This window comes from Pelodiscus sinensis, chromosome 2, assembly GCF_052426305.1.
Source record: "Pelodiscus sinensis isolate ZL-2025 chromosome 2, ASM5242630v1, whole genome shotgun sequence".
NCBI lineage: Eukaryota > Metazoa > Chordata > Testudines > Trionychidae > Pelodiscus > Pelodiscus sinensis.
This window is the reverse complement of record NC_143053.1, coordinates 103745516-103772160: the sequence shown is the minus strand read 5'-3', so window position 1 is coordinate 103772160 and position 26645 is coordinate 103745516. Positions and strand designations below refer to the sequence as shown.

The following is a 26645-nucleotide window of genomic DNA, read 5'->3' as shown; positions in this document are numbered from 1 at the left end:
TAACAGTTGTCTAGCACCTCAGCTTCATAGGGAAAAAGTTGAGGGAGCAGGACACACTCTTTCCTCCCAAGTCTGGATTTTTTAAACTTCCAGGCACACTGCAAAGCCTTCTCTTTTCCCATAAATATCCAAGGTCTAATCCAAAACCCACTGCAGGAAACAGAATCAGGGCAATAGAGAGAGTGGTCATTTATAGCTGAGGGACACCGGCAATTAAGAGAGCCAATGTTGAACCAATGAATGTCTGACACTCCAGCATAAAATCCTTATGTCATGTTATGCTGCAGTTGCATGGGAGGATTTGGTTTTTGGGGGAATGAATCCTTTAATTGGAAATTAGTCACAGGGGGTACATCTACACTGCAGGCTAAAGATAAGTAAAGATACGCAACTTCAGCTACATTAATTGGGTAGCTGAAGTCGAAATACCTTAATTTGACTTTTGGTGCTGTCCACACTAATAAGTTGAAGGAAGGACTCTCTTCCTTTGACTTCCCTTACTCCTCATGAAATAAGGGTTATAGAAGGTAGAGTAAGAAGCCCCTTTTTTCGAAATTACAGGCTTGCTGTGTAGATGTGCACTCTGTTATTTCGAAATAACGCTGCTGTGTAGAGACATGCCCTGGGATTTAAAAGTGTAGAGATACCATTACATTTGATTATAGTGTAGATTTTACATTTTGGGAGGAACATAGTCAGAGCCCTATGTGCCCAAAATGATTTTTTAAGAAACCAATTAGTTAATTTAGGAAGACATCTCAACTGATTCCATCAACCATGTTGTCAGGTCTCATGTGCAAGCTACACAGAAATCTGTAGTAAGATCAGCTGTGTACAACAATTTCCAGTCTTTCTTCTTTAAATCTGCCACTCAAATGCATCCACTGTATATACTTCTCCATGTTACTCAGAAGCAGGTAGACAGTGAGCATGTACAGTGACCATCTGCTCTCCACTTACTCAGGAGATGAGAGTTCCAATACTGCTGTGGAAAAAGCAGCACCTGGACATCACAGTTTTGAGTGGGGGGCGGGGTACAAAAAGGAAAAGGAACTTTGATCACAGAGACCTGGGACAGACACATACATTTACTTATTCGGTCTGTCCACCTCCATCTAATTTTTGGAATGACAAAGACAGCAAATGAACAAAGAGGTCAAGATAAGTAAAAACAATCTCTGTCAAACAGAAGGAAAGAAATGTCTGCAGGGAATTTTTTAAAAAAATGAGGTTCTCTAGTTCCAGTTTCCTAAGCTCCATAGATCTGCCACATGGATTATTACTGCCTGTAGAAGAACTGCTATATTGCTAAAGCACATGCTCCAGGGAAAGCTCTCTCAATGTCTCTTTACTCTTCCACGTAGCGGCACAAAAAGCCACTTGGAATGAGTTCAGCAGAGTTGAGAAGAATCACAAAGTTCATTTACCACTTTTGAAAATAAAAACTCTCTTTTTCAAATCAAACTGCTGCCATCCTGCAGACCCATGAAATTCTGTCAGTGAAAAAGCTATTTTAAAAGGAAAAATCTGTTTATGGTATTCTGCCAGTACAGCTTCTCTCAGTTCTTCAAGCATAATAATTCGTATTGGTAAAAGCACTTATGTCACCATAACTGCACCTATAAAGGTGTGTCTAGACTACAATGGCTCCGTCGAGCCATATAAATTAGTTTATTCGGCATAGTCAAAGAAGCAGGGATTTAAATAATCCCCGCTTCATTAAAATAAACATGGCCGCCACGCTGTGCCAACGATTAGCTGATCAGACACAGTACAGCAGTCTAGATGCGAATCTGTCGGCTGGGGAAGCCTTATGCCTCGTGAAAGTATATCCCTCATGCCTTCTTTGATTATGCCAAATAAACTAATTTACATGGCTCCATTGATGGAGCCATGTAGTCTAGACACACCTATAGAGAGGCTGTTGCTGGTATAGAAATGTAAAAACAAAACAAAAAAACCCACAAAATCAAAAACAAAAAACCACCACACAGCCCTGACTGACACTGCTAAACCAGCTAAGTTTCTAGTGTAGATCTGGCCTCAGTGTAGCTTATTTATTTATAAGTATATGCGTTGTCTTATTCCTTTGAACAAAGTTGGTTCAAAAAAGGGCACCTAGAGATCCTCCTTTTGCAAAAAGCTCTAGTAAGGCTCAACAGTCTGGTCCCAAGAAGCTAGTGCCTTGGGCTACCTCTCTCCCTGCTTCATCACTTTTCACCTGGGAAAGTCCTAGTCCAATACTCCTCCTTGAACTACAAGATTTGGAAGAGGTGGGCAGATCATTGACCTTCTTTTGGGCAGCTTCTCTGCAACCCAAAAGAAACTCAGAAAAGTCTAACAGCCCAGATAAAGAATGAGTGCGTTAAACCACACAATACCCCTTAATGACTCTCTTGGGGGCATTTATTGCAATTTCCCTAGGTGCTTGTACATACGTGACCACTCATATACAACCCGCTAGTACCTTTTAGGCTGTCACAGGGCAGCTGTCATGTCCATAATCACATACATCCTGACAGCTACATACCTTAAATCTGAATAGGCTTGTATCTTCTGAACTTTGATGTCTGAATCCAAGACGTTCAGCAGCACTGCTAGTTGTCTCACCAGGGTGTCCTTTTGTTGCTCAGTCAGCTGGCCAACCCCAACTTGCAAAATCAACTCCACCAGGCCATTTTTTTTAGGGTCTGAGAAAACAAACACATAGTGGTTTTGTCTACACTCAACGGTTTAGCGGGCAGCTGCCACAGTGCTTCCACGGCAGCACTTTAAACTGAAAGTGTAGCCACAGAATGAGCACTCTACACGTAACCCACCGCTCTCTCAGCGCTCTTAAAAAAAAAAAAAAAAACCCACACACCACCTCCACGAGGGGAGCAGCTAACAGTGCTGGGCATGTGGCTCCCAGTGCTCTAGCCTGGTTCACACTGGCGCTTTACAGTGCTGTAACTTACTGCACTTAGATGGGTGTTTTTTTCACACTCCGAGCCAGAAAGTTACAGTGCTGTAAAGTGCCAGTATAGACCTGAGCACTGACTTTCAGACACTGACAAATATTTCAGTACTGACTGAAGGGAGTGATTAGTAAATCAGGTACTCCCCCCCCACTTCCCTTGACTTTTAGTTAATTTTGAAGCATGCCAGACTAAGTTTCTAGCTAATTCCCCTGTGCCCCGGTTAGTTACAATCCAGCACTGGGTCTACACACAAGAATGAGAATCAATGCACCTTTACAGCTAATGCTGTAAGTCTCTTCATCAGCTGTCCTGCAGGGCTCACTCATGCACAGAGGCCAGACCCAGTTAAGTGCTTAAGTTCAGTGCTTAAAAGCCTGAGAGTGAGTTCACACCAACAAGCTGATCTCAACTTCTCCGGACCTAAAAGCCTCCCTCAATGCTGCAACTAATATGTGCTTAAATCTAGCACTCATGGGACAGAACATTTTTACAAGAGTCTATCTAAATGAAGGAATACATATTTGGGGCAAAAAAGTTAGACATTTTTAAGCAAATCTGACTTTATAATGTGGGTTTTGTTAAATATTGTAATGATATTTTGCCCTTCTGTGGATCTTTTCACACATCACAAACCTCACAACCACCTCAGTGACATAGTAAGTATTATCCTGACTATGCAGAAGAAAACATTGCATAGAGGCAGAGTGACTTAACCATAAATGATATCGCATAGGAAATCCATGGAAGAACCCCAGTTAGTATTCAGATCTCCCAATTACACACCTTGTTGTCTTCACCACAAAATTATCCACCCGATTAAAAAACAAACAAACAAACCTTAAAACCAAGAAAAAAATATAAAGACAGACACTTCATTTCGTATAATAAACAAATGAAGAGTCTGTGGAAGCATTTTTTCACCCCAACATTGCAATATGGCCGTGAGAGCAGGAATCGTAACTGAGCAGTAAATGACTAAAAATAAAAGTGATTTATCTAATTGCATTGTCCCAACTGATTGAAATGCAAAACTGAAACAAATAATGAAGAATAAGTAATATAAATGTGCCTCTGAGTTTTAAAAAGCAAAGGTTTTTACTTGTAATACAGGCAGTCCCCGAGTTACGCGGATCCGACTTACGCAGCGGTCCCGCCACCTCGACCTCCGGGGCGAGAAAAGCTGCTCCGGGTGCCCCTGGTCTGCTGGGGACCGTCTCCAGCAGACCAGGGACACCTGGAGCAAAACCGGGGAGGCGGAGGGGTCCCGCGCCTCTGAGGCTTTGCTCTGGCAAAGCCGGGGAGGCACGGGACTCCGCCGCCACCGCGGCTTTGCTCCCGGTGTCCCTGGTCTGCTGGAGACGGTCCCCAGCAGACCAGAGGCACCGGGAGCAAAGCCGCTGTGGCTTTGCTCCCCGTGTCCCTGGACTGCTGGGGGGGGGGGGCGCAGCTAGTGCGCCCCCCCCCCCCCAGCAGACCAGGCTTTTGTTGTGGACCCTGGGGTAGAGCAGCTGGGGTGCTGCCGGGTTGGTCCTGCAGGGACCTACCTGGCAGCGCCCCAGCTGTTCTGTCCCAGGCTCGAGATTCAGCCGCTGTTGAAACTGATCAGTGGCTGATTCCAGGAAGCTGGGGGCAGAGCAATTCTGCCTCCAGCTTCCTGTAGTCAGCCCCTGGTCAGTTTCAGCAGCAGTGGCTGAATCTGGAGCGTGTTCCGTCTTACATACAAATTCAACTTAAGAACAAACCTATAGTCCCTATCTTGTACGTAACCCAGGGACTGCCTGTATAGTCAAGAAAGTGATTTTTTTAAAACCTTGCGGCCTGATTCTCCACTAACTGAAAAAGTTGTGGGCATTTACACCTGTGCAAAGTAGGCGTAAAATAGTATCACAAAAGCACGTAAACAGAGAATTGAGATATAATTAGACGAGGGTGACCAGAGATCCTGTTTTTAAAGGGACAGTCCCATATTTAAGCCCTGTAGCAGGTGTCCTAACTTTTTCCTAAAAACAGACAAATATTCAGTCTCTCCCTCATCAGTACTGGAAAGTTCTGCTACTGGCAAGATCCCTGCGTGTCAGCTGCCTGCTCATCAGTGACTGACAGTAGGGGTGGGTGTGTAAGGCTGATGATGGATCAAAGATGCAGTATATGAGCTGGCTGCTCCTCCTGCTGGTTTGTCAGCACAGCCACCACTGCATTCTGGCTCTCAGCCAGCTTGGCCCAACCCCCACATACTGCTTCTAGCTGGCACAGGCTGCAGTGGCCGGTGAGTGTGGGCAGGCACGAGGTGGTGGCTGGTTACCTGCCACCTCTGCTACTCACCCATCAGCCCTTTGACTTGCTTCCCTTTTCCCTGTCCCCTGCCTTTCAAACCCCACCCCCCCATCCCACCGCTCCTCTGTATGCTCCCCCGGCACTGTACATCCTGCTCCTATGGCTACGTGGAGAACCAGCCTCTGACCGGAGCACTCAGCTCACCAACAGTCTGGCTCTTTCCTCCCCCCACCGCCTCTGCCTGGGCCAGCTCCCTGGAAAAGACCAAGACCCGAGCCCTGCATGTGCCTAAGCCCCACACAATGCTGGTACCAAAAAGCCTCTCTGCCCTTCAGCTAAGCTCTGGAGTGGCGGCCCGGGGAAGTGATTTCCAGCCTGTTAATACCCTGAACCTGCAGACTCCAGAGCCCACCCCGGGGGTAGGAGTTTAACTTTCTCTTGACTTGGCCCCACCCCAGGTCCTATTCCCAGGAAATGGAGGGTTGCTCCATCCTGTAGGCACCCTCCTCTGCCGAGCCACCTCTCGGGCCAGATTCGCTGAAGCCCCTGACTTTAGGTTCCCTGGGCCCCGCTGCACAATGCAGCCTTATGGCTTAACCCTTTCCTGCCCATGCTGCAGCCTGGGAACAAGCAGCAGCTGAGTTATGTTGGTGGTCAGCAGCAGCCTGGAGATGTTCCCTGCCTTTTGACACTGCACAGGCAGGATGGGACAAGCTGCTGCCAGCCACACAGGAGTGGTGATTGAGGGGTGGGGGGAAGGGAATAGATAAGCTCTGCACTATCATCCCTTCCCACTACCCGGCTGCTGCCGGCCACAGTCCGGCGTAAACCCTGGCAGAAATCAGAGCAGGGGAGCATATGATTCTGCATGCCCACCCCACATATTTCCCAAGAAGGATATCTGGAGAGGCTGGTCTGCCCTGGGGGCCTAGCTAGGCAGAGAGGGTCAGGTCAGTCAGTCACCCCTCTATGGGAAAGCAGTACAGGCAGTCCCCGACTTACGTCGGATCCGCACTTACGTCGGATCCGCACTTATGAACGGGGCTCTCTCGCCCCGGAGGTCGAGGTGGCGGATTGCTGCCTGCGAGCTCTGGGGCAAGAAAGCCCCGTTCGTACGCTGCTCCCGGTGCCCCTGGTCTGCTAGAGATGGTCCCCAGCAGACCAGGGGCACCGGGACTGAAGCTGCAGCCGCGGCGGGGTCCCTCGCCTCTGAGACTTTGCCAGAGCAAAGCCTCAGAGGCGCGGCACCCCGCTGCCGCTGCGGCTCTGCTCCCCGTGTCCCTGGTCTGCTGGGGGGGGCACAGATAGTGTGCCCCCCTCAGCAGACCAGGCTTTTGTTGTGGACCCTGGGACAGAGCAGCTGGGGCGCTGCCGATTGGTCCTGCAGCGCCGCTCTGGGCACTACTGGACCAACCCGGCAGCACCGCAGCTGCTCTGCCCCAGGTCCTGATTCAGCCGCTGCTGGTCAGTTTCAGCAGTGGCTGAATCAGGACGCCTGGGGCAGAGCAGCTGGGGTGCTGCTGGGTTGGTCCAGTAGCGCCAAGGAGCGAGGAGCGGTGCTACTGGAGCAACCCAGCAGCACCCCAGCTGCTCTGCCCCAGGCGTCCCCAAGTCAGCCGCTGCTGAAACTGACCAGCGCTGACTACAGGAAGCCCGAGGCAGAGTTGCTCTGCCCCAGGCTTCCTGGAATCAGCCGCTGATCAGTTTCAGCAGCAGCTGACTTGGGGACACTTGGGGTTCTTAAGTTGAATCTGTATGTAAGTCAGAACTGGCGGTCAGTTTCAGCAGCGGCTGAATCTGGACGCCAGTTCCGACTTACATACAGATTCAACTTAAGAACAAACCTACAGTCCCTATCTTGTACGTAACCCGGGGACTGCCTGTATATGGAAGTGTGTGACACCTATTCCTGTTTGAACCCTAAAGCCTTAAGGATAAAAAGGTAAACAAAGAGGATCCTGCTACTTTAATATTTAATAGGGGCTCAGTCAACTTGGTGGTAATTTGCACACTTGCATGAATGATTGCCGTTGAACTCACTTGAATAAGAATGATTTTAAATAGGCATCCTGCATTCAGCAAAGACACATTTTCTCCCCTACATAACAGTATTTTGCACCCATTGAACAAGTGGTGGAGAATCAGACCCATTATTTTTAACCTGACAGGAGACTGCCCACAGCAAAGCAAAGCAATGTGGAAATACATACAGCTTATAGAGGACTTTTTAATGATCATACCAGGCCGCACTTCAATCGTAGCAGTGTCAACAGCTGAATCTCCTTTAGCATCTGTGACTTTCAAGTGAAAAGTATAGAGACCTTCCACAAGATTGGTTAACTGCAGAACTGCTTCATGATCTGAGCCATGTATCACATCCTGTCCCCGCAACAACAACAAAAAAAAGAAAGCAGCAGAGGGTTATAATCCTGGAGAGGGCTGAGGCTAGCAAGCTGTACATCAGTCTGGCTGCAGAATGTGGATCCATAGATTTCAGAGCCAGAACGGGTCACTGTGCTCATCCAATCCAAGCTGTTGTATAACAGATCATGGAGCTTCTCCAAAATACTTCCTAGAGCAGATCTTTTAGAAAAAAACATGCAGTCTTGATTAAACAATTGTCATCCAAGGGGAATCCAGCACAACACTTGCCCTCGGACCTTAAAAGCAAACAACAGAGTCCATCTCAAAAGAATCCTTCCCAGAATTGCCAGGAGTTGCAATGGACCAGTGCAAGTGTGTGAGTATTAATTAGGTTAGGTCTCCATTTGCAACTGGGAGCCATCATGTACAGTTTGTACAGACATACCCATGCCAGTTTTAGTCTAATCAGCTCTAAAAATAGCAGTGAGGATGCAGCAAACTAGATTAGAGATAGCGTGGGTACGTCACCACAAACTGCAAATTACCCCTCCAGTTACAGCACAGACATAGCCTAAATGGTATGTATATGCCCATGAAGCGTGCACCCCTTTCATGAAGCTAGTAAAAGGAAAACTTGTGTTCAAGGCAGACATACTTAGATGTACATCTGTTTAAAAATATAGGAGTAGGTCTACATTTTTGTTTCTCAATTTTATCCCAATATTCTGTGTTCTACCTCCTTGTACTCTGAACAATTCCTCTCCTTTGGATGTTTATACCTTTTAGATATATGCAGACATATCTCTCTGTATTGTTATTGTGCTAAACGTATTCAGTTCTTTTAATGTTCCCACATAAATGACTCCCTTCTGATTCATAATCATTTTGCTCCTCTTTCTCCTCCAGTTCCTGCTAATTTGTCATCATCTTTGTGATACTGAAGAGCTCTTATCCACACTCAGCATTCTGGGGGGGAGTTCCACCTGTGTCCTATGGAAGGAGATTATCAGCTCTTTGGTCTATGACAAAACCATATTGGTTTCTTTGTCATCACCTCACATTACAAGTTCCTTGGGCTTTATCAGCCTTTTGCTTTACAATGAGCTTCCTCCTTTTTGAATATCTGGGTTTCATGTTATTCCCCCTCCGGTGCATTAGCTTGTTTTTTTTTTTTTTACCCAGATTTATCTCATTTTACTGTCATGTGACCATATTTTTAAGCTCTATCTAGTGTCTTTCGCATCTCTAACCTTACTGCTCCACCCCTCCAAACAGAGCATGCTCCACAAAGGTAACTGAAGTGCCATTTACCCCTTGCATCATTCATGAATACAGTTGTGAAATAAAACCAGACTCATACCAATCCTTACTACAGCGACTGGCTGGGACAACTGCCAGCACGGTACATGAAGTCAAAGTGCTTGTATGCAAGTAAGAGAGGGCAGATTTTGTCCCCAATTAAATACTTTCAAAACACTTACCCCAGCTGCTGGGCTTTGGCCATCTCGAATCCACAGGTAAGATACAATTCCTTGGTCATCAGTAGACCAGGAGCCATCCAAGGTTATAGAGTTATTGGGAAGCACAAGAACGTGTTTGCCTCCGGCATGAGCCCGAGGAGGACTGTTGTTTTCTAACCACAAAGACAGTAAAACAGGAAGGGTTTCTCTTAAAAGGTGTAAGACCTAAATGGACACATGGCTACAGAGAAACGCATGCAGCCTGCCTGTAGTATAAATCCTCTGAGTTTCAGGCAGCCAGAGAGAATGAAAACAATTCTGTTTAAAAGTGTCAGCAAAGGAGTAGGTGAAATTCAGCCCTAGCGAGAGAAGGTGTCTGATTCTACTGAAATCAAGGAAGCAGTTATGACTGAGCTGCATTTCACCTCATACTACAGTCAAGAGAAACATCGCTGCAGTACTGAAAGGGTTACTGCTGAAAGGTGCTCACACTTTGGAAAGTGACCCTGTAAGCATGGCATTATAGAGTTCTACACTTATCTCTCCATTTCCAGATCAGATTTTCTCAGATTACAAATAAAATGTTTTTCATAAGCGCTAGCCCCACAAACTCAACTAGGGATCTGAGACACAAGCTGGGTTCTTCTCTTCTTGATCGCCACTAGCACAGCCTCCCCAGCTCAAAGAAGGTTCTCAGAGGCAACAGTGTCTTCAACCGATGCCCTCAGCAATACCTGTGCAGTCCTCTGCCTTCAGTGGGTTTGCACTGGTGTCACACGTTGGACCTCTAATTGGAATTTGGTAAACAGTTCTGCTGATGATACACATGAAGGGATATAGAGACCAGCTTTTCCCCCAGCTGTACTGGTACTGCAGTACTAACAGGAGCAAAAAACATTAAAAACACAGTACACAGAGCAGTACTGTTGAGTAAGAAGGTACCACCTGTACGGAACGGAATGGCATGTAAGGCTACAAAGAAATAACTTGGCAGAATACAGGCCATCCTCACTACAAGTCCAAGATATGTTCCAAAAAAACCTTGGACTTATAGCAAAACAACTTCGAGTGGGGTATTACTCCCCTCCCCTCCACCACCACCACCTGCGGCTGACTTCCATTTGCGCTGTTCTTTTTGTTTTTGTTTGTTTGTTTTTGGTTTAACTTAAGAGTGGAGAATGGGAGGACTTAATAATGCATCAGTTCCTATAAGCATCAATGACTTTAGTGCAGAACAGATGTATCCTGGGGCGACTTATAGCGGGGACACTCTGTACACACAAGCAGATTTTGCAATAAGTGCCTCAGCTGATTTGCATGCAGTAGAACAAAGTGCATCTTTAACACAGCGATGCTAGCCCATAGAGACCATCGGCCCCAAGATATTCATACCAAGAAGGAACAAGATTTTTTGAATATGTAATTGAAGTTAAAAGGAAGTCCTAGAAGTAATTCTATTAGTCACATATGAAACGATATATCTTGATTTTAAGTCCAGCAGGTTTCTCCGAGTTCCCCTGAAATCCAATCTGTCATCTAGTTCTAATTTCCTTCCATTTTCTAATTGATCAATATAACTGGCAAGTCCCATTGCTGTGCACATGAAGAGGCAATTTGACTTACCTTCTTTAACAGTAACAGAGAGTGTGGCTGTGTTGCTTAATCCCTGGCTGTCTTTCACAGTCAAGAGGAAGTGATAGGTACCAACTTGCAGACCACTTACAGTTGCCACTGCTTTGTCAATATTTTCCATTTGCACAGGGGTTGGCCCACTGAAACAAAACACCACAGGCAAATAATCATGACAACAGAACAAATTCTCCCCTTGGTGTTACTCTGTCACTTATTCCATTTGCATTTATGAAGCAGTGTCTAAGCACTGATAGCACTGGAACTACTCCAGACACAAATTTGGCTCTCAGAATCTGAATTTTTATACCTGTTTTACAGATAAAGCCAGGCAAGCAGCAAGAATGAGGAACATGGTGGCATCTTAAAGACTAACGCATTTATTAGAGCATAAACTTTTTGTGAAATACAATTCATTTCTGCAGATGCTTCAAGTGAAAGAAAGGCAAACAGAGGTGCCCATGGTCACACAAAGTCACGAGCAGGAAAAGAATCCGGGAATACCAATTCCCACTCTCCTGCTCTAATATGTCTACAATACTTGTGGACACATTTACTGTAATTATAGGAGTGACACACAGTCACTAAATATACAGAGTGTCAGCAAACAAGGGGCCCACTATGTGGCAAATGTGATAGCTGAATAGCTTCGCATCTGGTACTTTTTGGTAAGGATCTAGTGACTTTGTACATACAAACCCAAAAGGTATAAAATTGTAAATCACTGTCCAAAGATGTTAAAGTTAAAAATACAATCCATACATAGAAACAATCCCGTCCAGTATGTTGTTGAAAACCCTGACCCAAACATATTGGGAATTTAAGCAATCATTCACTCCATTGTATTCACTGAAGACTAATCTGGGAACATATGGCACAACCGTATACTGATATGCAACTCTCTTATGCACTTTTTAATGGAGGCCTTGTGAGTTCATGCCATTTTTTACAAACATTTTTATGTACTAATCAACCAGTCCCATTACAAGACGCAGGCAGAAATCTCACAAGCTTTCAAGTTGAATCTGACATCTCTCTATATCACCAGACATACAGCACAATCACACTTAGCAGATGGCACATGCATGCAACAGCCTAACATGGCATCCAGGAAATCCAACACTGTTTGCTTTCATATTTTGGTTGGGGATGGAGACACAAAGAGACACAGTATCAGGACATGACCCTTCCTCTCTTCCAATCACCTCCCTGGCTGTGTACATACAGCAGTACCTTTCATTAGGAATAAACTCAGATTTGTGTTTCTAAGATCAGGGCTCATTTACAGTGAAATCAATGGGCTAAAAGGTTTTCCAGTGAACACTGTGGGGCACCAGTTTGCTCTGTTTAAACAAGGGGTGGACAAGACAGCTTAGGTGGGATGAGTTCAAAACAGTTGGCGGTTCACTACAGGCACCGTGCACCCCGGCAGGGCGGTGGTGGGGCAAAGACTTCACACATATCCTGCTCCCAGGCCCTGATTGGCCTGGCTTTGGCAAGCGTGCAAAGTCTCCTCCCACTGCCAAGGGAGCTCAGCACCTAGAAGGAATGCCAGGTGTTCAAAACAGCTGGTGGTTCTCTCTAGACACCAGAGGGGTGAGGGACAAAGACTTCATGCGCTCCCTCTCCCCCAAGCCAATTAGGGTCTATAGGAAGGGGAGCACAGGAAGCCTCTTGGCCCCGCTCCCACTTCCGCCTGAGGGCCCACCCTTTCCAGGGCAGCCCACAACCACTTCAGAAATTTGTGAGGTGGCCCCCTTCAAAAATTATTGCCCACCCCTGGTTTAAACCTTTTACATATTCTCACTGCTATAAAGTTTCTATCCCATCAAGCAAAGCAGCATCAATCCCAAAGCTATTTTCAGTCCTGCATTTCCTTGATAATTGTGTTGGATACTCTTTCAGCCAAGCAATTAGACTAACCTCATTTTTGCTAGATACCTGATATTTTCCCAGTGATAGAAAACAATGCCTTGGTCATCATGGCTTTTGCTTCCGTCCAGTGTAGTGCTTTCTACCGGAAATGTTAACTCTTTATCTGGACCAGCCACCGCTACTGGAGGACTGTTATTTTCTGTAAAAATAGTATTTTAAAATACAACACATTTCCTAATCAATCACGGTGAGAGTTATCAGTCTATTTTTAAATGTATACAGACATTTTGATGTAAAAAAGATAAGCGGTACACATTTGCTCAAAGACTGCAAAGGCAAAGATCACAAAGGTCTGGGTTATAGAAATCTGTAAGATCCTCCACGGTAGGTTTCTGAAGAACTACTTACTCCCTAGAGTGGGACAGATTCTGTCTGGCAGGTAAGGGTGTGCCCAGAATGGGGCACAAAGTATGGAGTTCATCCCTCCCCACAATAGCATTTTACACTCACTTTTTATGGTACAATCACATGTAAAGAGCTTTTGCATCGTCTCATACACAGCACTTAAAAATGCTTTGTATTATCAGCCTCAGGGTACTTTTTTCTAGTTTATCTCTGTGTTCCACTTAACTATATTCCTAGTGGGAATAGGGGGTCAGATTCATCCACCGCTGTGGACATCCACCAACTTCCAGCAGCACCAACGCTTATAAAGCCATCTACTGAGAACTGAAACCACAAAAGGAATCCTGAAGATGAAATGCAGAGCAAAATGAAAGCACTGACTTATGTGCCGAACGACTTCGCTAAACAGGCTGGCTGTGCAGGAAATTCAGCACAGAACTGCATTTTATCTTTCAAAAAATCAGTCCAAGTGTACTTCTGTGTTGAATGCCTTATGTTATCTGCTTAGCAGGACCTGTCAGCAGAGACAGACATGCTCTCCTCAATTTTATTTTTAACTTGCTGTTCACCTTTAAAAGACAAAAGCAAGAGAGAGTCTTTGAGGCAGCAATCATTGGATACTCTGTCTTCCAGCTGACAGATTCAATGCAGAGCGATTCAAATAAGCAGGGCCTTCAAAAACAGCTATAATTATGATGCCAATCTATCATCTATGAAGGGAAACCTGCAGTCTACATACCAGGCTGTACAATCACTGTGACCTCAGCTGTGGCCTGCTGTCTAGCTGAGTCCGTAACAGTCAACTGAAATGTATAATCTCCTTCCTGCATTGCAGATAACTGGAGGTATGGTGTCCGCACTCCCTAGTCATTAAAAACAGAGGATTACAAGAGATGGAGAAATAAAATGTACAAAATGGCCCAAACAATGCAACTTAGTATAGTAGTCAACATACAGTTTTAATTTACAACATGAACAAACATTTTGCCTGATCAAATGTGTTTCAAGGGAAAAATCAATTTAAAAGCAAATTTCAGTTACACTAGCAGATGGTTATGCAAACAGTACTGTTGTTTCATATGGTGCCAAATGTAGATTTCTTATTTTGCTATAATGGCAGATTATTTTTTTAAACCAATGGTAATGAGCAACAAAATGTCTTATAGAGCACGTGACATTTACATTCATAACTAACAAGTTAAATTATGAACATTATTATTACAACTTGTTTCATTTCCTTAATGTCTTTTTATTTAGACAAAGCAAAGTTGCTTACATGTAGTAAGAACATAAGAATGGCCATACTGGGACAGACCAAAGGACCATCTAGCCCATCTGGCCTATCTTCTGACAGTGGCCAATGCCAGATGCCCCAGAGGAAGGGAACACAACAGGTAATCATCAAGTGATCCCTCTTCTGTCATCCATTTCCAGCCCCTGACAAACACAGGCTAGGGATACCATTCCTATCCATCCTGGCTAATAAGTATTGATGGACCTAACCTCCATGAATGTATCTAGTTCTTTCTGAACCCTGTTAAAGTCCTGGTCTACACAACATCCTCTGACAAGGAGTTCCACATGTTGACTGTGTGCTGTGTGAAGAAAAACTTGTTTTTGTGTGTTTTAAACCTGTTGCCTATTAATTTCATTTGGTGACCCCTCACTTTTATGTTATGGGAACAAGTAAATAACTTTTCCTTATTTGCTTTCTCCATACTGGTCATGATTTTATAGACCTCTATCATATCCCTGCCCTTGTCTCCTCTTTTCGAAGCTGAAGAGTCCCAGTCCTTTTAATCTCTCTTTATATGGGACCCATTCCAAACCCCAAATCATTTTCATTGCCCTTTTCTGAACCTTTTCCAATGCCAATATTTCTTTTTTTAGATAATGCGACCACATCTGTACACAGTATTCCAGATGTGGGAGTACCATAGATTGATATAGAGGCAATAAGATATTCTGTCTTACTTTATCCCTTTTTTGAATGACTCCTAACATTGTGTTTGCTTTTTTCACTGCCGCTGCATATCAAGTGAATGCTTTCAGAGAATTATCCACAATGACTCCATCATATTGACTCTCTTGAGTAGTTATTACTAAATTAGTCCCAATCATATTGTATGTATAGCTGGGATTATTTTTCCAATGTGCATTACTTTACATTTATCAACATTAAATTTCATTTGTCATTTTGTTGCCCATCATTTAGTTTGGTGAGATCGTTTTGAAGCTCTTCACAGTCTGCTTTAGTCTTAACTGTCTTGAGCAGTTAATCCTCTGCAAATTTTTCCACCTCACTGTTCACTCTTTTCTCCAGATCATTTATAAATAGGTTGAACAAAATTGGTCCCAGTACAGACCCTTGGAGAACACCACTAGTTACCTCTCTCCAGTGCTTTTTTTATTTTAAATTAAATTAAATTAAATTAAAGAAAGAAAGAAAAAGTGATGGTACTCCAAGGGAAAAGTTGTTGGTCAAAAAAGGGGCTTAGTGTTGCCCTTTTAAGAGACGCGGCCCCTTAAAGATGGCCATTTTCATTACAGAGATGCCGGTATGCTCCGTGCTTTCCAGGTAAGCTCTGACTGGAGGTGCCAGTTCTGCATACCGGGCAGTACTGTCACAAAAAAAGCACTGCCTCTCTCCATTCTGAAAACTCACTGTTTATTCCTACCGTTTCCTGTCTTTTAACCAGTTATCAATCCATGACAGGACCTTCCCTCTTATCCCATGACAATTAACTTTACTTAAGAGCCTTTGGTGAGGGACCTTGTCAAAGGCTTTCTGGAGATCTAAGTACACTATATCCCTCTTGTCCACATGTTTGTTGACCCCTCTCTGATTGTATTCATATAGGGAAGATAATATAGGTTTATGGAGGCAGCTATTTTATATCCATAAAACATCTTATAACATTATACTGTGTATTCATCATTAACATTTTCATTGGAAGACAATAAAGAAAATATTTAGCATGCAGAGGGACCAAATCCCGTGCACAATGAAGTTAATATCACTAATGTCATAATAAGTTATGTCACTGACTTTAGTGGATCAGGATTTGGTTCTAGAAGTATATTGCCTATAAAGTATTCTCTCATAATGCCTATCATACAATTAATAACATAATAATCTGATATTTAAATATAATGGGCCCAATATAGCCCACCTAATCAACTCAATTAATAAGTGATCATTTATGGCATCATAAGAATGCATATCCCCCTAGCAAATTATGATGCAATACCACCTATGTCTTTGAATTAAAGATATCATTTACAGCTAGCTAATGTATAATTTTATTATTAAATTAACCATCAGCACTCATTTCTGTACTAAACATTAGCTACTGGCAAATGCAACAGTCTACAATCCTCAGCTTTGTAGCCACAAAGACTCTTTCCAATTCTTGAGCAGGAATTGTAACATGTCCTCTCATTTCAGCGTCAGACAGCTGATAAGCCCATTAGACATTCTGAGCCACTGTCCCATTCGCACCAGAGAGCTGCTTGGGCTGTAGTAACTGCCGGAATTATAGTTACAGGTTGTGCAGACATGTTATTTCTCAGACTCAGAGCTTTTCTGTACCAAGTTAGAAACCTTCTATTATGAACAGTTATAGCAGTAGAAAGCTGCTATGAATGAGACTAGCAAAAGGAATAACTCAGTCCATATTACAGGTTTGTATCAATTGAAATACAACCAGTTCTGAACTAAAATAACAATAGTGGTGCAGAAACAGTGTCAGCAAGCCCTGAAACACCCTTATTTTCAAAATGGACAAGCCAGGTGCCCAGCAAGGGAAGCTCTGGTAATGTAGTCAGAAACGACAGTGGGGATGATCATGCCTCACAGACAAAGCTGTGGCAGCCAGGCCAAGTGGTCCGAGGCAGGAGGCTTAGCACTGGAATCAGAAGTCCAGAGCAGGGTTAGAGCGAGCCCAGAGCAAAAGCAAGGCCAGAGCAGGACTAGAAACAGGGATAGAGCAAGACCACAGCTGGAGCAAGTTAAGGCAGGTGGGGGACAATTCTAAGTCCTGGAATGACACTGAGCAGACTGAGGCACTGTTTCTCCTATGAGACATATATACCTGCCCTAAGAGTCACCAGATCAGTTTCTGGCTTGGGGACTGGCTGGACCTAGCAACAGAATGTCTCATCAGTGCTCGTGGCTTAATCAGAACTCTAGTTCAGGGATGACTCATCACCTTATAATGTGGCTCTGAAAGAAAGCCCAGAGAGATCTTTAGAGGCAGAGAGCTGGCTGGAAAGAGCTTTGGAAACATGAGCAAAGAAACTTCCCTCCGTGATGTGTTCCTCTTGTGTTCAGGAAAACAGGACTTGGTTCTGCACATTCTTTGTACATAAAACAGGTTTGTATCAAAGAAACATGCCACCATCAATTTCTTCTCCTAATGGAAACAACTTACACAACCCTAAAAGCTTGAATCAGAAGGGATAATGTAGCTGTTAAGAGCTGGATCCAAGAAGAGAAATTGAGGGCTGGCATTCCTGTTGAACCAAAGAGAACAAGTAATGGTGCTGCTCGCAGACATCAAGATGGACAAAATCAATTAATAAAACAAAACAACATCTACAGTCTCTCAAAAGAATTTAAAACAAGAAGTGTATACTTTACCTGTATCAAAAAGGGAGTAACAATGCATTTTAAATAACTAACAAATGTGGTGGCAGTTTCTAGGCACATATTTGCTCTAATTCAAGCAAAAGATAAAACAAGCTTTTGATATTAAGCAAGAAATCAGCTTACCTGCATTGCCACTACTTTGCCTTTACTTTTGGGGCTAAGCGACCACCCATAGCTGACAATCTCATGATCGTCACTGCTCTGGTTTCCATTCAATATGATGAAGTTTTGGGGCAAAGTTATCACCTGATTTGGTCCTGTGTTGGCAATGGGCGGGTAATCCACTGGTTTGTTGACCGTCAGAGATGCAATTGTGGAGTTAGCTGCTCCATCAGAATCGATTACTGTTAACCTACAGGAGGAAGAAGGATATTGAAAATCCATTAGGCTGGCTTTCTGCCCAATTCTGTGGTCAGATGCCTATTTTCCTCCTGCAACAGGAGATGGCAAAAAATAGCACCTAAAACATAGCAAAGTCAAGAGCACTTTCCTACTCTGATGTAAGGGGTTTCTGACGTGATCAACTGCTACAAGGGAAATCCAGATTCCTAAACTCAGGTCTTAAATAAATGATGAGGAAATTATTTCCGAGCACTGCCTTGCTCTACACTGAAAATATACTTGTAATTTTTAACTCTACCTGTTCTGGACCACCGGTGAAATTCTTTCCTCATTTAAGTCAATGGAAAAGTTCCTGTTGACTTCAAACAGAGACAACATTTCATCCCAAGTCCCAAAATTCCTAACAAAAGGGAGTAAAACCCCAAGGATTTAGCTCCCCATCTAAAGCATACTCATTCCTATTAAAAGCTGAGGCCATATCTCCACTTAGCAGAGGATCGACGCTCTGGTGATTGATCTTCCAGGGTTTGATTTAGCAGGCCTAGTAAAGACCTGCTAAATCGAACACTGAGGGTGCCCTGTCAGTGCTGGTACTCTTTCCTGGCCGTTGCAAGGAGTAAGGAAAACTGATGGGAGCGTTTCTCCCATTGACCTCCTACTGTGGGGCCGCCCCAGAAAAATTGATGCAAGGTACGTCGACTCCAGCTATGCAATTCATGTAGCTAGAGTTGCTTATCTTGCATCAAATTTTCTCAGCCTGTGTAGACCTGGCCTGAGGAAAAGATTGCTTAAGAAGTTCTCAAATTAGATAGCAGAGGTAAAGTAATTAACATTCACTGTAAAATAATTAACATAACATGCATCGGATGAAGTGGGTCTTTGCCCATGAAAGCTTATGCTCCAATACATCTGTTAGTCTATAAGGTGCCACAGGACTCCTTGTTGCTTTTGGAGATCCAGACTAACACGGCTACCCCTCTGATACTTAACATTCATTGGGTCTTCTTTTTTCCTTTGGTAGAATTAAAATTAATTTGCTTTAATGGGACTTAGCATCACCCCAAAATTTTGAAGTTTTGTTAATGGAGGCCAAAGTTCCATTACCAAAACAATGCAGTACAAAATACTATTACTGCTAACAATAAACAAAATGGAAATCCCCTTACACTTTAAGACTGCAATATTGATTTGCATGTGAATTAAATTCAGGTAAAGCTATCTGTTAAAGTGTTTACACTGTGCTGCTCCTTGTGGTATCTGAACTCATCTTGATTTAACTGAGCTCTGTTGTGCCTAATGTATATAACAGAACACTTGGCGGGAGTGCACTTTGAAGCATTCCACAAAATTGGGCACAGTCAGTATAAAAGTGCTTCTATCATGAAGGGAAGGAAAGTATTACAAAGCAAGCAAAAGGACTGGCAGGTAAGTGCTCAGGGTTTTATTCTCATTTCTGCCACAGATTGCCTTTGTGGCCTTAGACAGATCATTTAAGATCTCCATACTTCAACTGACCCGTCTGTAGATGGATATAATAAATGGTCACCTGACAGACTTAAATCCTTAGTGTATGAATAGCACTTTGAGGTTGTATCTACACTACAAAGAAAACGCGAAAAAAGATACGCAAATTGCAAAATGCAATTTGCATATCTTTTTCCCGCTTTTTTTTTTTTTTTTTTTCCCCCAGAAGAGGCTTTTCCAAAATTTGGCACATTTCCGTGGCACCAAATTTTGGAAAAGCCTCCTCTTTCAGCACATCCCTTCTTCGTACAACAAGGTTTACAAGGATGGCGAAAGAACACACCTGCTTTTCCAAAAATTTTTTCAGAAAAGCAGATGCGTTCCTTGGACATGGCAGAGCTTTTCTGGGATACCTCCTGTATGCCAGAAAAGAGCTTCAGTTGCGACATAGCCCTTGTTATAATTTTGAGTGCTTGCTCAAGATCCTTGCTTAGAAGGCATTCTAGCATCCCCAATAGGGGCAATGGGTCACTTTCCAGTCTCCTTTACAGTATTGTGAATATGGAGGAACTCATTAAGTCATTAGAGTGGCTCCAGACTTACTTCTGTATAACTGAGAACACAATATGGACCTGTATGCCTCAGCAAGCATTAGCGCACAAACCTTGCACAGAGGACCGCATTTTCCACACATTTATGTGAAATCCTGTCAAGTTCTAACACCTCAGTGACATTATGCTATTAGGCTATTTCATAACTAAATTGATTTTTGAATCAAGTTTAGGGTTTGCATTAGCAAGCAAATCACCTGTTGAAGTCAGTGACCATTCTGCATCCTAAAGAGAGCCAGATTGGGCCCTACACTAAAAGTAGCTAGAGGGAAAAAAAAGGAGAATTTGTCTTACTGAACAAGCACTCAAAATTACAACACGGGTCTTTTCTGTTGGACTGGTTTCAGATTCAGCAGGCTATGCTGGGATGCAAATGGTAACAGTCAAAAGGCTTTACTGAAGAAGTTAATGATTCTTGCAATATTGACTCTCCCAAGTGCTTTGCTGCGAGAAGTCGCCTAATCCCATTCTGTCTACAGTTAATTTTAGAGCATGACAACAGTTGACTACATAGAGATAACAAGGACAGCTGCCAACTTGTGGAATGAAAAATAATTAAATGAAAACATTTTCTCCTCAATTACAGAAAACAGGGCCGGGAGATTGAATTTCTGATGTATCATTTTGCAGAACATCATGCTGCACAGCAAAATGTGATGCAACCTGCCAGTCTTGTGAAATCCATGCATTTATGCATAATCTGAGGCAGCAGGATAACGTAACAAGCTAAACTGAGAGAAATAATTTGCAAGAGACATAGCCCTCTGTTCGAGGAGGCAAACATCACTACAAAGAATTTGGTTGTTTATTTGTATTATTGTAGTACCTAGGTATACTAGTCATGAACCACAACCCTAGTGTGCCAGGCAACACGCAAAAAAAGAATGAAAAAATGGTCCCTGGTCCAAAGGACATACAAAACGAAAAAGATCTTGAATTGAAGTCATGACGTGAAGCTTGAAACAGAAAGTGGGAAAGCAGCCCACTTACCGGAAAGTATAGTTTCCAGGAACAAGGTTAGACAAGTGCAAAACGGGCGTATCAGCTGATGCCTTCTGTTCTCGCAAGGGACCTTTAATTTCCTCCCAGTGGTAACTCACTATCTTAGCGTCATCTCTACTTTCTACACCAAATTAAATAAAAGTATCAGAGTCCAGTATTAAAAGTATGAATATTAAAAATTCTCATACTAAGAAACTTAATTGGTTTTCTATCGTTATCTCTCCAGACATGTTCACACACAGAATGCACAGAGCAAGCTCAATTTACTGACACGTATTGAATCATAGCATCTGAACCACAACAGTATTTTCCTATACTTAGAAATAAGATAACTCCTGGTTATGTTGCAATAAATTAGGAATGTTAAATTTTGATTAATCAGCTAATTGAGTAGTCAATGGAATTTCTATTGACTACTCAATTAGCTGATGGGGGTGGGGGAGGCTCGCTATCCCCGCCCTGCCTCTGCCTTTGAAACGTAGTAAGAGCTGACTGCAGCTCTTGCTACATTTCCAAGGCAGAGGCACAGTGGGGAACCCAGCACAAGCAAGGACTGCTTCAGTCCCCACTCGCAGTGGGTTCTCCGCTGCGCCTCTGCCTCCCCTGTCCATCTCCCCACACCACAGACACAGTGCTGGGAGGAAACCAGCTTTTAAGCTGGCTCCCCCAGCACTGGCTCCTGCTTCCTCCCCAACTTGCTGCCTCTGATATAGAGGTGATGATGAAGAATTAGACTGATATTCAACACAAAGCCTAGACAAAGCACAAAGGAGCCTTCCAAAAGCTTAACCCCATAATGAGCTGTGAAAAGTAGGAGCACCTAGAGAAGTGGTTGTACAAGAGGCCTCAGCATCCCCAATCTAAATGGAGAGACTTCCATACTGGCCCTGTGTAGCTGGACATGAAGGATGACAGTGGGAATTCCAGGAAGGAGAGGGCAGGAGATCATCATGGATCAAATGGCCCTAGCATATGGCTCAAGTGGAGAGGCAGTTGAGGGAGCTGCACCAAAGCCCTGAACCCTGCCCACTAGATGTATTTCATCTTCCCCACCTCCCCACACAACTTGATCATGTGAAGTCTGAGTAGAAGGAAACAAAGGGTGAGAGATCAAGAGCGGATTATTCCATAATGAACCTCATTCAGACTTATCTCTTACACCTATTTAGCCTGATTATCTTCTGCCTTGCACTTTGTTTAGTCATATATCTCCTGATTCAGCAAGGTACTTAAACACATCCCCAACTTTAACGACACGACTAGTTCCATCCAGGTCAGTGAAATCACTCAAATGTTTGAAGTTAGGCACTTCTTAACTACCTAGCTGTATCAGGAGCTTACCCTTGTGAAAAGTGAATTTAAAAACACTGCCACCAGTAAAAATGAATGAGTGCTGACACACTCTCTTGATTTACTTCTCTGCCCCTGCATTCTGAACTCACATTCCCATGACTGCAAAATGTTAGCGAATCAAGCTCAAAGTCTATGCCATGTTGCTTGAAAATGGAGCTAGAGGAAAAAAAGCTTTCATATTTGTAAATATTAAAATGCAAACAAAAACCAGAACAGAAATGACGGGGTTCAAATTTCCTAACAAACATTATAACCTAATGTCACTTCATAAGCAGCACAGAGACAGAGGATGTAATGTTATCAACATATAGTACGGAGGCCGTTATATGATACGTAGGAGATGGTGGTAATCAATTAAATTTACCATCCATAAGCTAAGACAACATTATAAGGATTATAGCATAAAAACAGAGAGCTGCCCAGTACATACGACTGCCATCAATGAAGGTAGAAGTTGTGGGCAAAGACACCTCCTGTTCATTGGGGGAAGCAACTGCTACAGGTGGTTGGTTCGCTCTGACAGCTGTGTAAAAAAGAGGAACAGAAAACTATGTTAAAGACAACCTGTGCATAGAACTCTAGATTTGGCAGATAGCTCTCTCAGCAGAATAGAGGCAAATCAACCTCCAACCACTGAGCAGGAAGATTAATGCTTAGGCAGCGAGGAAAATAATGGAAGTTTTGTGTGTAATCAGATAGCAACTTTACACCTAACAATTTATTATTTTTTATGCCGAGAAGCTAAAGAACAGCACTTAAAATGGTGGTTTCTTAAAAAACTATGAGCCAGATAATTCAACAGGAGAAAGCTGCTCAGCTTTGCTCACTATATAGCCTAGCACCACTAAAACATTCATTTCCTGTAAAGTTTGAGACCTGCAATTAAGTTTCCTGGATACCTGAAGTATTCCGTGCAGTTTTGGAGCCCTACTGAAGGGCTGTAAAACAACAATACTTCTAATTTTACATTAAGGATCCAGATTGCAGGTGATTAGGGAGAAAGAATGATATGTTCATATACCACTATTAGTCCAAACCCTTATCCCAGGTTAAGTCCTATTTGTGCCATTCTAGCCACACAAAGTGGATTTCAGGCCACATCGCTGGAGTATCCAGGAATTCCCCTGATGTAGGGAATGCCCAAGTGGCATAAAGTCAGCAGAGGCAGGGTTAGAACACCAGCTGTGCCTTCTGATGCACTGTAGGCTGGACAAGGGATAGGAACACTCTATGCTCCAGCACTCTTAGGCCGGGAACCTAAGTTCCTTTCTAAGCTGCATGGCCATGCAGCAGCATATTAAGAGAGACACTGTCAGGGAGAGATGCCTTTTCCTTAGCCCCAAACTCACCACCCCAGAAGTGGTGCCTCTCCCTGGCCACACACCCAGACCTGCTGGGGACACACTTCCCCAGCCCAGAGTTGCAGCCGCTCAGGAGACATGTCAAGAAATGTTCTTCCCCTTCTCCCCACTGAAGCGCCAGGGCAGCCTGCATCCCAAGCCCTTCGCCCTCAGTCACACCCCAGAGCCTGCACCCCCATCTCATGTCCTCACTGTAGCCCAACCCTCCTACACTCCAAGCCTCTTGGCCCCAAACCTGCAACACATCACCTTCATGTTATGCACATATTAAAATTAATTCTGCACACAGATGGGGAAAATTAGAGGGCACACTGCTGGGGACTGTTCAAAGTGGCCTAAGTTAGATCAGCACTGTTGCTGCTTTACCTTGTGGCAGGTGCCAGTTCAGCCTCCAGCAGTCTACAGGGAGACAGGTGAAAAAATGCCACCTTCATCTCTACCCATAGGTGCAAGGAGCTCTGGGACAGCTTGGGACTCCACACGCTGCACTTAGTTCAGTTTATAACAAATTCCCTGAAGGAATGTCCGGGACTGAATGAAAATATTTGTGTGTGGCCAGGCAACTAATTATTCTTTAAAACCACTAATGAATCTTTTTTAAAAAATGTGGTGAATGAGCCCGTGTGTTGAAAACGTTAGTTACTCTTCTGGCAAACTGATTTACCTGGTTGGACAGTGACATTTACAAATCCTTCTCCAAATGCGTTTTCACTGGAAACGGTCACTTTGAAGGCATAGAGGCCTACTGACAGCTGAAGCACACAAAAGAGTTTTTCTAATTACAGGTAGGAATTTCACAGAGATCATCTGAACATTTCAAGATTTGCCCAGCAAGCGACTTGAAATCCAGGGCTCCATCTATAAAAGTATGCACAAAGTGTGCTGGCTATTGCCCCGTGGTGGGGATGGAGATGGAGCCACATAAAACACATTTGCATTCTCTTAAAAGATCATCAGACTCTTCTGAAAACCATGATATGCCAAGTGAAGACTCTGATGTGGGCAGAGGAAACAAGGAAGCCTTGACAGTAACACAGAAATAAACTTCTCTGAGATGCATAACGTGTAAATTAAAAGGACTGGAGGGTCCCATTTCACTCTAACGCTATAGCTCACCAACTTTTTCTTTCTGCTGAGGAATGTTAGGCCAGATCCTCTGCTGGTGTAAACTGAGCACATAACAGCTCCACAGCCTTCAGCAGAGCTATGTGGATTCACATTAGCTGAAGATGTAGCCTTTTGCATAGCAGGTGGAATTGATTTATAAACCAGCAATACTACAGCCAGGGGCGGATGAGGATTTTGCGGGGCCCAGGGCAGCACAATTTCGCAGGGCTCCCCCTTTTGACACAGCGCATGTGCCAGGGCACCACAGCGCATGCGTGGGGCTTCTTGAAGCACGGGGCCCGGGGAAGCCACCCCGCTCGCCCTGCCCTATATCCGCCACTGACTACAGCCAGTCTGATAGCATGCTGAGGGAGACACAACTGTGGTCCTTGTACCAAGTCAAAGATACCTCCAATGCAGACTGCAAAATCTCATGCTGTGTTGATGAGAGTGAAGCAAGACTAAATTACACCCCACTTACTTGAGAGAGTTTCAGTGCCTGTGTATGCTTCCACTCCATTTCACCCTCATAGTTAGCAGGGTGACTAATCAAGCTCCACTCATAATTGTAGCTTGTTTCTGGGAGTAAAAAAAAAAAAAAAAAAAATAAGTGTGTAGTAATTATGAGCCTTGCCTTCAATATAAACAATACAGACACATGGGGAAACAATGGTTGAATGTCTACAATGCAAAATAGTACAGTCAAATAGTGACTTAATAAAAACATAAGAATGATCATACTGGGACAGACCAATGGTCCATTTAACCCAATAGCCTGTCTTCAGACCATGGCCAATGCCAGATGTTTCAGAGAAAGTGAACAGAAAAGGGCAATTTATCAAGAAATCCGTCCCATTTGTCTAGTCCCAGCTTCTGGCAGTCACAGGTATGGAGACCCCCAGAACATGGGATTCCATTCCCGACCACCTTGGCTAATAGCCATTGACTGACCTATTCTCAATGAACTTAACTATTTTTTTTTTAACTCCGTTACACTTTTCACCTTTACATCATCCCTGGCAATGAGTTCCACAGACTGACTGTCCTTTTGTTTTGTTTTTTAAATCTGCTACCTATTAATTTCATTAGGTGACCCCTGATTCTTATGTTATGGGAGGGATAAGCAGTACTTCCCTATTCACTTTCTCCACACCATTCGTGCTTTTATGTCCCTTCATCTTCCTCTAAGTAGAACAGACCCAAGACTTTTAATCTTTCCTCATATGGAAACTTCTATACCCCCAATCATTTTTATTGCCTTTTCTGCACTTTTCCCAATTCTAGTATATCCTTTTCTTTTTCTTTTTTAAATGGAGGTGACCAGAACTGCACTCAGTATTGAAGCTTTGGGCGTATCATGGATTTTTTTTTAAAGCTCTCTTGCCAAATGGTTCCCAACACTCTGCTAACATTTTTGACTATTGCTGAACATTCAACAAATAATTTTAGAACTATCCTCAATGACTCCAAGATCTGTTTCTTGAGAAGTAACAGCTAATTTAGATCCTATTGTTTTGTATGGATAATTAGGATTGTATTTTCCAATGTGAATTATTTTGCATTAACATTGAATTTCATCTGCCATTTTCTTACCCCATCACCCAGTTTTGTGAAATCCATTTGTAATTCTTGAGTATCAGCTTTGGACTTAACAATCATTGGTAATTTGTATCTTCTGCATATTTTGCCACTTCACTGATTACCCCTTTTTCCAGATCTTTTATGAATATATTAAATAGCAATGGTACCAGCTCAAATCCTTCTGGAACACCCCTATTTTCCTCCTT

The 26645-nt window shown here is 43.5% G+C and overlaps 1 protein-coding gene across 5 annotated transcripts in view; it reads right to left on the bottom strand.

Annotated features, from left to right (window-relative positions):
* The window catches only part of KIAA0319 (KIAA0319 ortholog), an 84539-nt gene that overhangs the window by 16999 nt on the left and 40895 nt on the right, over window positions 1-26645 (bottom strand). For all 5 annotated transcript variants that reach the window (XM_075921146.2, XM_075921145.2, XM_089776357.1 and 2 more), the window contains 11 exons: window positions 25340-25437; window positions 24416-24503; window positions 22821-22913; window positions 21026-21158; window positions 17742-17970; window positions 13707-13830; window positions 12629-12761; window positions 10682-10830; window positions 9080-9231; window positions 7475-7613; window positions 2531-2690 (listed from right to left, as the gene is read on the bottom strand). In XM_075921146.2, the coding sequence (XP_075777261.2) occupies window positions 2531-2690; window positions 7475-7613; window positions 9080-9231; window positions 10682-10830; window positions 12629-12761; window positions 13707-13830; window positions 17742-17970; window positions 21026-21158; window positions 22821-22913; window positions 24416-24503; window positions 25340-25437 (1498 nt within the window). The remainder of the gene's footprint in view (window positions 1-2530; window positions 2691-7474; window positions 7614-9079; window positions 9232-10681; window positions 10831-12628; window positions 12762-13706; window positions 13831-17741; window positions 17971-21025; window positions 21159-22820; window positions 22914-24415; window positions 24504-25339; window positions 25438-26645) is intronic.